The sequence below is a fragment of the Aedes aegypti genome, chromosome 3 (genome assembly GCF_002204515.2).
Source record: "Aedes aegypti strain LVP_AGWG chromosome 3, AaegL5.0 Primary Assembly, whole genome shotgun sequence".
Taxonomy (NCBI): domain Eukaryota; kingdom Metazoa; phylum Arthropoda; class Insecta; order Diptera; family Culicidae; genus Aedes; species Aedes aegypti.
Genome location: NC_035109.1, coordinates 336057611 through 336073730, shown reverse-complemented (window position 1 = coordinate 336073730; position 16120 = coordinate 336057611). Strand labels below are relative to the sequence as shown.

Below are 16120 nucleotides of genomic sequence, written 5' to 3'. Positions count from 1 at the left end.
ACTCGAAAACGGTTTGTCCGATCGATTTGAGATTTTCTACAAAGTTGTAGGTATTGCTTAGGACTATATGGAGAAAAATATGCACGGTAAAAAAAAGTTACAGATAATTTTTTATTTCAAAAACAAAATTTTAAAATCGATTTTCTCCAGAAACGCAGTTTTGATTTTTTTTTTTTTTGGATATGTTTTAGGGGACAACTTATGTGATTTATTGCACAATGTTTCAAAATGGAAGAATTATGGACAAAAAAGTTATAATTTTTAGAAAATTACAGATTTTGAAAAAAAAAATCGAAATAGAGGAAAAGAATATTTTTTTTATGTGATTATTTGAAAGTACAGAAAAAATGCAATCGAAAAGTACTTAAGTAATTTTTTTTCAGGTTGCATCAATTTCAAGATATACTCATATTTATATAAAGTTTTCAAATAAAAAAAGTAAAATAGTCCCTTTTCAAACATATTTCGTGTTTCTCTATTCCAGACATATTTTATTTTGATTGGGTGAATCGTAGCTGAATTGTTTATTGATTGATCGAAACATTTTTGCTTAAGTATTAAAAAAAGAGTGCACGGTAAAAAATATAAACGATATTTTCAAATAAAATTTGAAGCTAATAGTTCTTAAAAACCGCAACATTGATGTTTTTAATTTTTGGATATATTTTGCGATTGTTGTAGGTATTGTTTAGGACTATTTGGAAAAAAAATATGCACGGTAAAAAATAATGAGAGATTTTTTTAATAAAAGTACTTTTCGATTGCAATTTTTCTGTACTTTCAAATAATCACATGAAAAATTATTGTTTTCCTCTATTTCGATTTTTTTTTCAAAATCTGTATTTTTAAAAAAATCAAAACTTTCTTGTCCATAATTCTTCCATTTTGAAACATTGAGCAATAAATCACATAAGTTATCCCCTAAAACATATCCAAAAATAAAAAAAAATTAAACTGCGTTTCTGGAGGAAATCGATTTTAAAATTTTGTTTTTGAAACAAAAAATAATCTGTAACTTTTTTTACTGTGCATATTTTTCTCCATATAGTCCTAAGCAATACCTACAACTTTGTAGAAGATCTCAAATCGATCGGACTAACCGTTTTCGAGTTACAGTTTTTTTAAAGATTTGCCATGCATTTTCCGATACGCCCTTCTCAAAAATAAGGCGAGGTTCAAAATGGCGGTCTGAAAGTGCATAATGGCATTTTTGGTCATAAAGAATCTGTATGCAAATTTTCAGGCGATTCAAAAAATACAAAAATAATCGGGTTTGCGAAACGGCGTGGAACCGCTCAAATGTTACTTAATTTGATGCATTTGTTTTCGATTTTCGACCATTTACAATATGTGGATGGGTGGTCAGAAATTACAACAATTTCTGTACCGACAGAGCGGATCAATTGTTGAAAAAATAAATATAAAATCGATATCGATAAAATCAATTTGATGTTTTTTAAGAACGTTTTTGAGAAACCATGTTTTTCTGCATGTTTACCAACCATATGGGGCATTATGAGCCACTAGAGTTGTTCAAAAAGTCGGTTTTGCTCCACACCGCTCATTCGATTCTAGATCAAATTCTGAGTGTCCTTCCAAAATTTGAGCTTAATTGGACGAAAACTGAGACTGCACAAGCCCTTCAAAGTTTATATGGGAATTACTATGGGAAAAGCAAGCAATTCATTCAATCGGTCATAGTGTTTGCCCATGTGCTCTTAGGGATTAGAACTATGTTGATACATGAGCTCAAATTTTGGGAGGACACTCAGAATTTGATCTAGAATCGAATGAGCGGTATGGAGCAAAAACTTTTTTTTGAACCACTCTAATGAGCCACCCAACGGGGCAATATGGGCCACCTCATTCAATCGTATAATTTGTACTTATAAAATATAGAGAAGAGCTAATGATAAATTGTGCAATATTGGAAAGGAAATTTTATTAGCTTTGTTTGAAATTATTACTTCTAGCGGCTTATTTTTGATTGAAATGTTAAATATAGTAAACAGACCACATGAATATATTTTGAACAATATTTAAACTAAATGTGGACAAACTACAATTTTGGTCAAGCACCAGTTTCGGACAGCTCGATTTGCTGCATGATACGTTTGTAATTTTCGCACCAGTGTCTCAAAATACATTCATTTTCATGGATTCTGTCGACCATGGTATCGCTCGTGTAATAAAAATAAGAAGATTGACCATTCAGAACAACATCGTTAAATGTTATTTTTCACCATATAGGGAAGAGGTTTTTGATGGTCATCTTGCCAGAAGTAAAACTCACATTGTTCTTGTAAATGTTGCAAATGCATTAAATAAGCTACGAAATACTATTCCTGGAGTAAAAACATTCGTTGATGTATAAATTTACAGAAATCGAGCCATTGCCAGATCGTATCGGGATTGGGAGCCACCTTTTTTGATAGACTAATTTGGTACTAGAATACATCATCAAAATGTAATGTCAAAATTCATATTTATATATTAAAATTTATTTCTATACGCTACAAAAATGATAATATTTATCGTGAATGGGTAACAGGATCACATAAACCAAATATTTTTTTTTTTTAATTATGAGTTTAGTGGCTTAAATGTCCGTCACTGAGGGATTCCCATAGCTGAATAATAACAAACTAGTTTATGGATTTCTCTTTCTCTATCGTTTGGATTGAACTGCTCTCTTCAGCAACATACTTTATTATAGTTTAAAGAATGAGATGTGATTTGGCGAATGATAATTTTGCACTTTTATTAATCCCTACCGGCAGCACCATGTCAGCACTGTTTTTTTTATCACACGAAATTAATTAATCGCGATATCCTTTTGGTGTATTGATATTTTTGCACCATTTTTTCTTATAAAACTATTTTTTTCACTTCAGGACGCAAGATTGCATCGCTGCCAAGCGGTCTAGAGTAAAAAATGCTAACAAACTTGCATCTTGTCACCTTTATTCACAGGATAGTGAAATCGATCATGTGACATACGCCCTTATTCTAGCACACGCTTGAATATGAGATAACACAGCGTAACATGAACATAACATTATGTAGAGAAACTTTAAAGTAGATGGAGTACCGTGTACCTTTTAATTCCGCTCCTAAATGCTTATCTTTGACAGATACGCGTCCAGTGGATACGAGTAACTGACACTGAAGAAGACTGCAAGTGGTAGTCGAAATACGCGTATCTGTCAAAGATAAGCATTTAGGAGCGGAATTAAAAGGTACACGGTACTCCATCTACTTTAAAGTTTCTCTATTTGAGATTCTGCTCAGAGGATTCGAACATTCATTAAAGAGATTACATTATGTGTCTCTAGTAGATTTAGGGTTGCTGAATCTGATGCCGTTTTCAGAAATGTTCCAGCACGGCACAATTTATGAGCTTGTGGTCACCAAAGTTGTATAAAACACTGGTTTCACTGAAATTTAAAGTGTGATTTATCAAACTTTTTAGTGATCTAATTCACTAAGTATGCAAAATAGGAGTTAAACTTTCATTTGAGATATAGTTTAATTTAAATTGCACGATTAAACTTTTTTTTACTTAATCATTTATTTATTAGGCTCATGCGCCATTAGGCACTACGGAACCGAGTTCTTCTGATTTTATTTACAAATTCATTGTGTTTTCTTAAATTTCTATGTTAGCTTTGGGGAAGCGATTTGGTCGAGGTTAGGGGCAATATTAATTCCAAAGAAGGGATAGGACAGTGGAATCGTTCCAATGACATTCAGTAGCTTCAAGCTTTGCTGTTAGTCGAACGTTAAGTGGACAATGACAACCTGTACTGACACAAAAGGACGGGTTTCGAGAGGACACAAGGTGGACAAGTAGACCGACAAGAAAGGGGACTCAAACAATGATATTAGCTTGTTAAAAAAATGTTCATAAGCTACATGTACAGAAGGTCAAGTTTACCCAACACATCTCCAATGTCTTCCTTTTCTGGTTTTCCATGGGCCCTGAGGGCTGCACAAAAATGAGATCTGGCAATACCGTATTCGAGGCGTTGATATCTTGATAACCTGCATTGCAGCTGCAGTGATTGCTATCTGTGAGCCCTGTTCGATAGAAATGAGAGCCTAGAGAGTAGTGGTTGGACATAAGTCGACACACTACCTTAATAAAATCTCAACTTAAGTCCAACCCCTTGAACCACGGCTTCATCGATACTTGCAGGAGAATGGAATGCCCAATTCTCCGGCATCCCATTTTTGTTGCCAGCTGACCAATGCATGATGACGAGCGATTGAAAAAAAAACATCGAAGGCGATTTGTCGGTCTTGAATATCGCCTACCTTGGCAAACGAGTCCGCTTTCTCATTGCCCGGGATCGAGGAATGTAAAGGGACCCAAACCAAGGTGATAGTATATGAATCATTCGATAGAGCACTCAATTTAGATCGTATTTCGCTGAGAAAATACGGGGAGTGCTTTACCGGCCTTATTGAACGAATAGCCTCTATGGAGCTAAGGCTATCCGTAAAAATGAAATATTGGTCAGAGTGAAGAGAGGCAATTCGCTCTAATGCGTAATGTATAGCTTAAGAGGCGACATATACCGAACAAGGGTTCTGAAGTTTATATGCGGCGCTATGAAACTCGTTATATACACCAAATCCAGTACAATTATTTGTTTTTGACCCGCGTACGCGTCGGTGTAAAACCTTCTATCGCAGCTGATGTGACCGTACTTGCTAGCAAAAAATTTTAGTATTTGCTCTCAACGAAGCAGATCTAGAATTCCACGGATGTCTTACCTCATGGTCAGATCAAAGACTACAGCGGAACTTGAGAAGTCAGGGAAGCAACCGTAATTGGGATGATTCAAAGAAAGGTTAACCTACAGCGTCATGTACGCGTAGTATAATGTCATAAATCTTGTTTGAGGATTTCCGAAAAAAAAATTTTAGAGTCTAATCGAACGAAATCCGATTTTGTTCGATTAGATTCTCAAAATTTTTAATTATCAACGGGTTCAAAATTTCACAGCGGATGAGGAACATTAACGACAATTCCACGAACCGATCTGATAAAGGCAGTATTCCTGCTAATATCTCTAAACTCATGGTATGAGTCGAGTTCATACAGCCTGACGCGATCCGAAGACAGCGATACTGAATACGCTGGAGCTTCAGGATGAGTGTTTTCGCGGCGGATTGAAAGCAAAAACTACCGTATTCAAGAACCGGCAGAATCGTTGTGCGATATAGCTTTATCAGATCATCCGGGTGGGCTCTCCACCATGTTCCTGTGAGTGTGCGAATGAAGTTGATTCGTTGCTGGCACTTCTGATACAGATACCTAATTAGTTTTCCCCAGGTGCATTTAGAATCAAACCAGACCCCTAAATACAAATGCGATAAACCTTGAATGAGTTCCTTACCCATAAACTGAAGCTCTAGCTCCGCTGGATCACGCTTCCTAGAAAAGACAACTAACTCAGTTTTCTCCGAAGAGAATTCGATACCCAACTTCACAGCCCAAGCGGACAAATTGTCCAGAGTATCTTGCAATGGTCCTTGCAGATTGTCCGACTCTATTCCTGTAACAGGAACAACGGCGTTATCCGCAAGCTGTCTTATCGAGCAATTTCCCATGAGACAATATCTCTTACGTAAAAGTTGTAAAGAAGAGGGCTTTGCCTCTGCGGAATCTAAATTGAGTATCTGAGAGAAGGCCATTCAACCCATTTGTCCAGCCGAAAGAGAATCATCTTCTCTAACGACTTTCGAAGACACGAAAACATCGCAATCGGACGGTGCAAGTGTAGGCTTTTGGATGACAATAACTCTCACTTGTCTCTAATCATCCGGAACAATGTTACTCTCCAAGAACACATTGAATAAGTTCAACAAGCGCCTCTTTGCGATGTCTGAGCAAGTTGAACTTAAGTCTACCCATACCTGGGGCAGAATTATTACATAAAAAGAGAGCAAGTGATAATTCTATCATCGAAAAAGTTGAGTCCATTGCATTCCTTTCGTCTGGATAATCACGAATATTTATTTGAGCTTGAACAGAGTCCGGGTAAACTTTTTTCGCGAAATCGAATATCCATCGAGAAGAGCTTTCACGATCCTTGTTTATCTATTGTACGTTCCGCATTCTTCTACCGACCGTCCACAGAGTTCGCATCGACGTTTCCCGTGATAATCTGTTGACGAAGTTTCTTCAGTAACCGCGTTTCTTCGCTTTCACGACGCTCTTCAACTTGCGGTCAAGAGAACAATACCGATAGTAGTTATCGCGCGTACCACATTTCCGATATTCTTTGAACGCGTTTGATCTTTCGCGATAGACTCCGCTGCATTCGACATCCCACCACGGGATGCGCGGCCGACGTCGAACTCAAGATCCTGGAACCGGTTTACGCTGAGTTCACTGTAATCGTTAAATTCTGCATTTTCAACAGCTTCAACAGAGGGAGCATGGAGAAGAAAACAATGAATACTAGATGGATAAGTACCGTAAGGGAACGGCGAGAGAAATTGGATTAGATGTTGAAGAGGGCGTACCATATGAAACAGTATTACTTGAAACCGCCTTCCTTTTGGCTGTCTTGGTAGTGTTATTCTAACAACACGCCAAGCCGTTCCCATTAGCCACAAGGAACGTTTCAAGTAATACTGTTTCATATGGTATGCCCTCTTCAACATCTAATCCAATTTCTCTCGCCGTTCCCTTACGGTACCTATCTATCTAGTATTCATTACAAGAATAAATTCTCATAAAACAAGCAAATGCATGAATAGCTGTTTTCGTTTAGCCGTATTGAGTTGGTTTCTTCGGCAAACTTCTTTATTAAGCTTCGAAGAATTAAATTCCACTATGGTATGATAAAGTTTGTACTTACAATTGTATGAATACAGTAGGGGAATTCGGGGCATAACGGATACATCAAGCAAATGCTTGTTTTAAGACCATACAATGTCATTTTTCCAAATTACTCCCATCTGGTTTTCAAGTTTTATGTTAGTACGACGTGTTACATTCATTCATGGTAATAAAAATCATATCATATGCCAGAAAAGTGAGATTGAAAATTAGGTTTAAAACAAGGCTATCAAAAAGGTATCGGGCAAAATGAACACTTGCGTGAGATTTAATGATTCCAAAATATTTAATGTCTGTCAGTTGTTCTGATGTGTAAAAGGGCTCTCCCTCTATCATGAGAGCTAAAAAGAACCTTTCTGAGTTTGTTATATGCCTAATATAATATATAAAGCAGCGAAAAACTTAGAGCCAAATTTCAAAGGACAATTGAAGCAAAACATACACTTTTTTTTACCGTCAAATATGAACTTTTGATGAAGTATGCAGATTCTCAGAGATTGAGAGGGTGTCCATTTCGCCCGAGTGTTCATTATGTCCCTAATCCCCCTACTAACGTGTTTGGAAGATTTTTTGATATTCCTTCTTAGTAATTTCCACATAAACCTACATGTCTATGTTTGACCTCGACGACGACAAACCATTACCTCCGAAAGGCCTTGAATCGCTGTTTGGTGAGGAAAAGTCATACTTATTATCAAGTAGAAATATTGAAATCCTCTGTACAGACAGTGTTTGCATTATGCAGTGCAAAACATGATAGTTCCTCAATTGTGCTCGTAGTGGTTTGGGAAATCACCTGCAAAAGGTGTCATATATGCACTTTTTTCTTTTTCTTATCAGTTTTGTTCAGCATACGACAGAAAGCACAATAAAGGTGCACTGCACACGGTGGTCGAACGCGAATAGTTCGTGCCATAACCGCCATCATCCTTGAATCGATACGCAACGTCCGCAAACTAATAAACTGATTACACGCGAGAATGTCCACAACTGTCTCGATCAGCAATGCGCGATTAACTGATAAATGGGTTTTATATTGATTGGTATCAGACATTGGATGGGACCGGCAAGCAAGTTGAGGTTGGTGCGTGGGGGCGATATTGTGTCCAACATAGTCTCTACTATTATCAGTTCATTATTTCTTAATCTCTAATAAACAGCCAATACGCTGCTATTCAATCGGATACTGGTTTATTAGCCCTTCAAGCAGCTTAGTGGAGTTGATAGGGTTAGCGATCTTAGTGCTGCGAACTAGTCATATCTTCTCGGTGAACCATAGTTTCGTATTCCTCTAATGCATTTCACCGGTTATCAGAAACGAGCGTGGCTTATTGCAGTTTGATAAACCGCACAAGAAAGCCATCCTTTCCGTCAGAAGAACCCCTCCGGCCGTCCGGTCCCTATCGATTGGCAACGGTTGACGGTACAGATAAAGGCTTTTACCCATGGTGTCGTAGGTGCTTTCGATTGCCCAAGATCAGTAAGGTGATAGTTGTCGATGGATTCAGTTCCCGGTGGACGAGCAGGTCGGTCGGCGATGGTTCCGGTACTCATTTGAATGCTTCCGAATATCAAGTGCCAAATAAACACTTATCCATAGTGCCATTCACCGTGAGAGGTGGTTTGACTTATCAATTAGTGTGATTTTTGCGAGTGAAAGAGCATACCCTCGATTGATGGAATGAATGAATAGCTAATCAAGTGTGTGTCCCCTCGAAACCGTTGTTGAGCTCAAGTGATCCACTCCTCGGTTCGTACAGAATGTGCAATAGTAGTGCTTCCGCCGCCGCTGGAAGTGCCGCTGGGCCAATTCCCACGGTGGTCGCCTCGGTAGCCGGGTATGACGAGTACTACGATTCATGCTGGCAGCTCATTCCACCGGATTATGGAGCCACCGATTACGACTACAAGTACGAGTAAGTTATCGCCGCCGATTCGGGACAAATAACCCAATTCGTTATGTAGAGACAGATTTATGGTCGTACGCGGCCGTAATCTACCCCTGATAACCGGTGGACAAAATTGGACTGTTTTGAAGAGGTAGCAGAAATTTGGACAACGATTACCAGAAGTCGAATGGGAAGCTAATTGTACCGGGTGCTATATTTGCGGCAATAAAGAAGACTAGGACCACTTGAAAATGCGCCAGTGTGGGCTAGCCTAAGTTGAGGTATGATTTTTTTGAGTGGCTGTTGTCTCCGGTCGTGTGAACCTCTTGAAAACGTTGGGCCGGGCATCCCAGCCGAGGTCATAAATTTTGGTAAGAGGGTTGAGATATGTGTCGACTGTGATTTCTAACTGTCAGTAGAGTTGGTTTTAACGGTGATAATCAGACGAAGGGATTACCAAGGCACAACTAGTATTTTGATATATATGTTTCTGTTTTCTTTTTTATTCAATTCAAAGTAAGAATAATATTTGAGTTTCGTTCTTCTTCTTGGAATTAGATCCCCCAGTTTCTCAGCTTAGTGTTCTTAATACACTGCTGATGTTGTTATCTGAAGCATTGTTGTTGTCATTTTTACATTTGTATATCATGGGAATACACGATTATACTTTATGTCCATAGCTACCAAGAAAAAAATATAGGACAAGAAGAAAATATAGGATATAGAATCTTACTGGTCTAATTAACATTCACACATTAAAACATAAAATATATTACAGCAATATTTAGTTCAGTTCAATATTCCAGTGAAAAGGATTTTGTAGACACTTAACAAATTCTCAGTACCATAAACCGAGGGCAAATTGATCACTGGGGTAAATTTGATCAGGTCGGTTTTTGGTACTTTAGTATCATTTGCTCCCATTTTTTTAATTTCTTTATTAGTATCATTCCAAACTTTACATTCATTTCTGATATCTAGGTGTTCTGTGTTATTAGACAACACTATCATCCTAATTTGGTAAAACAAATTTAAGATTTTATTACCATTTTGTAAACAACATATTACATTGCATTTGCCGTAGCAGTTCAGATTTTTTCAGGTGAGTTTATTTCACCTGCTTATAAGAGAAAAAAACGCTTTAAAAAAACGCTTAGAAAAAAAAACGCTTACCTACTCCCAAGGATGCTGAAGGTTTCGTTGGCACCACAGACATTCCATGTTTTCTAGTTTATATTTTCAAGTCTTATGATGATTTTGAACTATTTCATTTTTATTAAGGTTAGTTTTGCATATAAATATTCACAGTTTTTGAAGGTGTAAACAATACTGTTGGAAATGTTGGCGCTAAACAATTCACTGGTGCTATGCCTACAAGTTAACTTTGAGTGTTCGAAATGTTGTGTAAGCTCAAGTATAAACTACTGAACTTATTTTAGTTATCATACAGCATAGAAAGTATAGTGTATTGCCCATAAAACCGTTTATTCTCGAATAATGTGCTTTTATCAAAGGAAATTGCCTACATTTAGGCGTATTAGGCAGATTTTCAAATTCGAAATTTATTTGACAATATTTGAGTTCCGAAGGATAACACAACCAAAAGTTGTAAAATAGTGATCAATTTGCCCTCAGATTACGGTACATTGAAGTTCTCGATTCTACCCCATTACCCCGAATGACATTTCCCCGAATGCCATCACCCCGAATTCCATTACCCCGAATATACCATTACCCCGAATTCCATCACCCCGAATGCTATTTCCCCGAATTCACAATTATCTTGACATGATGATATTGATGACATTTCTCCATGATATTGGAATTCGGGGTAATGTCATTCGGGGTGATGGGTCGTTCGGGGTTTTGGAATTCGGAGTAATGGCGTTCGGGTTAATGGCATTCGGGGTAATGGGATTCGGGGTAATGGGGTAGAATCAAAGTTCTCGTAGTTGATTTTCAATTTTCAATTATTTGATAATTTTTTAATGTTTTCTTCAAGCTTTTTCTTCTATTTCTGGATAAAATATTGCACGAGATTTTAATTTAATTTTCGAATCAATCTCGTTTTTATTTTAATACGTCAAAGAATTGTAAGTGCAATTTTTGGAATTAAGTTTGCATTGGAATTGTTTAAGAAAGGAATCTTAATTCAGCATAATTAAAATTCGGGAAATTCTTGTAAAATTTCTTGTTACATGTTCCATAGGACTTTTGTGCGAAGTTCTTAATAATTCATAATGCAGCAGAAGGAATTTCCAGTCATAATTTATTGTAAAAATATCTGTATGAATTTGGAAAGCTTTTACATAGAAATAGTACGATCCATAAAGGTTTGTACGGAGACATTTATGGAGGCTAACGAGAGTGGCGTGATAGAAGAGATCTCTTCATTCGCAAAATCAAAGGAGGCACCCACAGATGGATTGATAACTTGAACGATCAAAGGGTCCTCTTGAGACTACGTAGTGGTCATTCCAGAATATCTCGCATTATGGCAGGAGTAAAGCTGATTTCCGTAAGAACTTTATGATGTTGGATTGATCAGTAGCGCCGTAAAACTGATCCAGCAAGTGAAGCAGCATTATTTAATATGTTTGCTCAATAGTGCCGATAATAACCTGTTACAGCACATCAACCGAAATTTAAGTGAACAGCAATCAAATGTTATATCCAACTATGCCAAGAAGACTCTGTATCAGGATCGTCAGAGTCCCTTGATATCTAGAGAAGAACTAGCTAATGACCGAAAATCTCTTCGATAAAGATTATAATAATAACAATATACGATATTTCGTTTATCGCCAAATAGCTTATCTTATGGAGCTTTTGAAAAAAACATGGTGGCACTGGATCCATTTATGAACACTTGATTAATCTTAATCAGTGCACGTAATTGATTTCTAATGAAACAACATTAAGTAGGGTGCAGAACCAGTTGGATACTTCCATATTCACTTTGGCATGGGGACTTTTTCGGTCGAATAGTCTGAAATTTTGCAATACGGAGCGCTTCAATACGACTCGTATTGTGGTCATACATGAGGTCTGCAGCTTTAAAAAAACACTACCGAAGTGAATCAAAAGTGTCAAGAATAGGATCCGGCAAAATCGATCACTATACAGCAAAACAAGTTTAAGAATAAAAAGCTTCCTCGTCTACTAAATTTGGATTCCATGATTAATAGAGTGACGTCAAAATTCTTACAATTCGTGTATTTGACCATTTAATTGTAAATTTAAGCTTTAGAAACCAGCATATAACGCCTAAATGTAGGAAATTTTCTTTAAAATAATTACATTTTCTAGAGTAAGCGGTTCTATAATTGAAAAATTATGCTGTTCTGAAACGGTGAGAACCAAAAGAGTTACCGTCAATGATTCATTGGACCGTTACAAAAGTGTGCACGATCCGTGAAAGTGTGATAGCAGTTCAGGGTTACGTCGAATTTTGCTGGTGTCTTCGGTGCACTTATTCCTTACAGTTCAAGGAACAAGAGCTCCAAATCCGTCGAGATGATCCGATGCAAACTTTTATCACACTTTTTCTGCACTCTACAACTTTTATGATAGTCCAACTTGAGGTGAAATGCGCAATATGCTGAGTGGTTTCAAAACGAGTTCGTTAGTTTATACTGAAGCTTACATAACAGTTCATAGACTCAAAGTTTGCTTATGAGCTTAGCACCAGCGAATTGTTCAGTATTGACTTTTCCAATACATAGTGTTGCTTACCTCAAAAACTGTGAATATTTCTGTGTAACATTATTTAAAATCAGCGTTAGAAATCTATACAGTAGAAAACATGCAAACGAGACATTCAACATACATCGAAGAACTTGCTATTTGGTATCGAGATCAAATCCGCCCGAGTGATTCATTCTGCCCCAGATTGTGGTACTGAGAAAAGGCTATTACAGCGTTAGCATAGTTTCGGTATACTTCGTAAATTGGATACTAGCAACGTTAATGTTTCTTTTGACAATCTCGTTCAGACTATTTTCAGGAACAAGGCTGGGGAGTAAACCTTGAACCAATCTTAAACAAGAATACCAAAAGCATGAACATCGCTACTCCCGGCCATGCCCATATTTACCGTAACTAAGGATAGGGGAAAGAAATGTTGATGTAGCACTTAATTAATGAGAGGCCACCGACTCAGCGACGTTCTCATAAGTGCCACGGAATTGGGGTTTGGATGGGTTATAAGGTCAGGATTCGCCTGAAAAGCTAGCGATAGACACAAGGCATTTGTAGGTTGAGGTTTCTTAGTTTAATTGATTGAAATCCGGATATTAAAAGAGAAGATTTGTGTTATTTACTGTATGTATAATTATGTTTCACGACTACTGATGTAGTCGACTGATTACCGTAATTTCGGGTGAAATTGATCATTTTTCACGGTTTTCTAGTCTGTTTTCTATAATGTTAACAATTCCAAACAACTAAATGCAGGAAAACAAGTACGAAGGTGAGCCTCATCGACTTATATACCGAAATTTACTAACAAATGTCATTTTAGTGTTAACAAATATCTCTAAAATAAAAAAATCAGAGAATCTCATTTCGGGGTGAAATTGATCACTGGTCAATGTCATTATTGTTAGTTTCCAAAACAACTCTGATAAATTTGAGCTCCCTGAATCCGAATATGCTTGTAAAATTCTTAACAATGCAATATTTATATAAATAACGAATAGTTAAATTTCAAGAATTACGCCGTAAACGCCTAAATGTATGCAATTTCCTAAGGAATTCAATTATATCTAACAGAAATTCAATTATTTCAACCATATGAGCTAATTGGTACGAGTTTTGGTGATGAAATCTGGTTTAGGGATATATCTCAAGCATCCTCACAAACTTTCAGGTTTATACCATGTTTAAATCCTTGTGTGTTTGTCAATACTGCATCGTGCATGATTTTGAAATTTTACGTTATTTTCATAGAAATAAACATTCTTTAACGCAAAAAAACTTCACAACACACAATTCGACAATAGTTACGACAAGCAACGTTCATTTACTGCAGCTTAAATTGATATTTGTGCTCCATTACGAATAAATAAAATCGTGTGATACGATGATCAATTTCACCCTTCTGATCAATTACACCCGATTTTACGGTACCTGATGTTTTCTGTTTAATAACGTATAAGCAGAATCGATCCCTCCAGGGTCATCGATTTATTGTATTGTATATAAGAACGAAACAAAAGTTAAAGAAAAAAAAAAATAAAATGCTTTACTTATAACCCGCGTCGTATGATATAGTTAAAACAAAACATGGTAACAAACTGATAAATTCTAGAGAAGCGATCTAAAAACTGATTTTCTCTCCGATTTTTTCTTGTTACGTTATGCAATATTGTATAACATTAATGATATTATTCTCATTCTTGTTATAAATGCTATGTTGCATATTTTAATAGGCTTGAAATAAAAAAAAATCTTTAATTTATCAATATATTATGACATGCTTCTTTAACATTAGTACACACTGATTTGAACAAAAATAAACATTGTAACTAGAATATTTTGGGGGAATTTTCTCCATTTTATACACATCTACGGAAGTGTTGTATGATTTCGGAAGAAATACGTAGTTTGAAAATATTTATCTCATCTACTTTTGTTAGGCAAACTGAAATCTTTCCATTGTTTTTGTCAATATAATTGTATTGTCTGTCTCGAACAATAGATATGATCAAATAAAGTATGGTGATATAATTTCAATGAGAGAATTTGTTCAATTTGCACTCTTCCAATTTCGGTTAGATAAATTAGCATTAGCATTAGCATTAAGCATTTTGCACAAATTCGTAGGTGGTACAGTCCTAGACCATTGTATGAGGGTTGCCTCCTTCTCGTCCGTTATCAAAGTCAGAAATTTGGGACTAACCTCTAACTCTTAGACAAGATTGACACATCCTCCAATAATCAAGAGCTGTCCTGGCCACGTCCTTGCGAAAGCTGGGGAATGGGAAAGGATGATTGATTGAACACCTACTTAAGAAAGATGCAGAGAACTCTACGACCTCTCATAGGTGTTTCGGGATGTTGTGGAATGTTGATGGAAAGGGTAGTGCCATGGGATACGTTTGATAGACGTAGGCAGACAAATGAACTATTTACGCATTGCGATCATGCGCTGCAGATTAGAACTTGGATTAGAACTAACTCACCAAAATCTTTTTTCGAAAATCCGCGCAATCTGTCGCTCCTCTAATAATTAACAATAGTGTGAGCCGTAATTTAGCACTGCCCATCAAAATCCATGCACTGCAGTTCTTAATCCATCCCGAATCGAGCATCCACGAACCAATTTTTGAATCAACACGCACGGGAGATAAAAAAAAACAAGTCACGCGAAACGAATTCAATTGATGGTGCCATTACAGAGCACTCTCGAGCAAAACGCAAGCAAATCGAATAAAAGTAAAAAACAAAACTTCACAAAACATCTTTAGATATAATCTCCGATAAAAAACACATCTATCACTTCGATAAACATGTTTCCACAGAACATTTGCACGTGGCGTAGCACCGCCGAATTTGATTTTCTCAACGGATTTGAAAAATAAAAATAAATAAAGAACGCCGACGAGGTAGACGTGACACAAAACTCCAATTTCGGTTAGATAAATATTCACAAAAAGGTTTTAAAATTGTTGTGCTTTATACCAAAAATACATTTTCACTGTTAGTTGGTATAATCAAAATTTTATCTTTAATTTTATGACAAATGGAAGCTAGGAATAAAAGAAAGTTCAAGCAAAACAACATTTAAGGATGTAAAAGTTTAATCAAATTCGCATAACAAATCTACTAATACATGATTATGGAACATGTTACACTTGCGGGAAGTGTATCATGTCGGTTATAATTGTACTTATTCATAATTTTACAGTATGATTCATTCAAATAGAATTGTAGAAAGAAGGAGAAATGTTTACCATGTTTTGAAAACAAAAACCAATTTTAGGCAGAGATATAATTAATTTTTATAAATAAAATAATATAAGAAACTTTTTGCAGCTTACAATCTTGATTGTGTAAGTCAAAGTTAGTGCCACTTTTTCAGTCTAATACTACTGAACGTGAAAATATAATTTAAAACGAAGTAATGGTGCGAAAACAATCAAACTATTTAATTATTTATACTAAACAGCATAAAATGATCCACTTACCCCGCTATGCCTTACATCTAAATAGAATTCTTGATAATTCCAATTTTTTGAATAACAGTTTCAAAGAATATGTTCTGGAATAGCTTGAATGAAAAAAAAAATCCTAAATGACCTGGATTTTTTCAGCAACCAAAAGTATGGCGTTTTTTACTACCAATCTTTACAAAATCGTTTTTGAATTTTCA

At 36.3% G+C, this 16120-nt stretch overlaps 1 protein-coding gene across 1 annotated transcript in view; it reads left to right on the top strand.

Moving 5' to 3' along the window:
- Positions 1-8087: 8087 nt before the first annotated feature.
- LOC5578575 (homeobox protein vnd) overlaps positions 8088-16120 on the top strand; it is a 45575-nt gene continuing 37542 nt past the window's right edge. Inside the window, exon 1 of the mRNA XM_001663914.2 lies at positions 8088-8772. Coding sequence (XP_001663964.2) covers positions 8618-8772 — 155 coding nt within the window. The 5' untranslated portion in view covers positions 8088-8617. The remainder of the gene's footprint in view (positions 8773-16120) is intronic.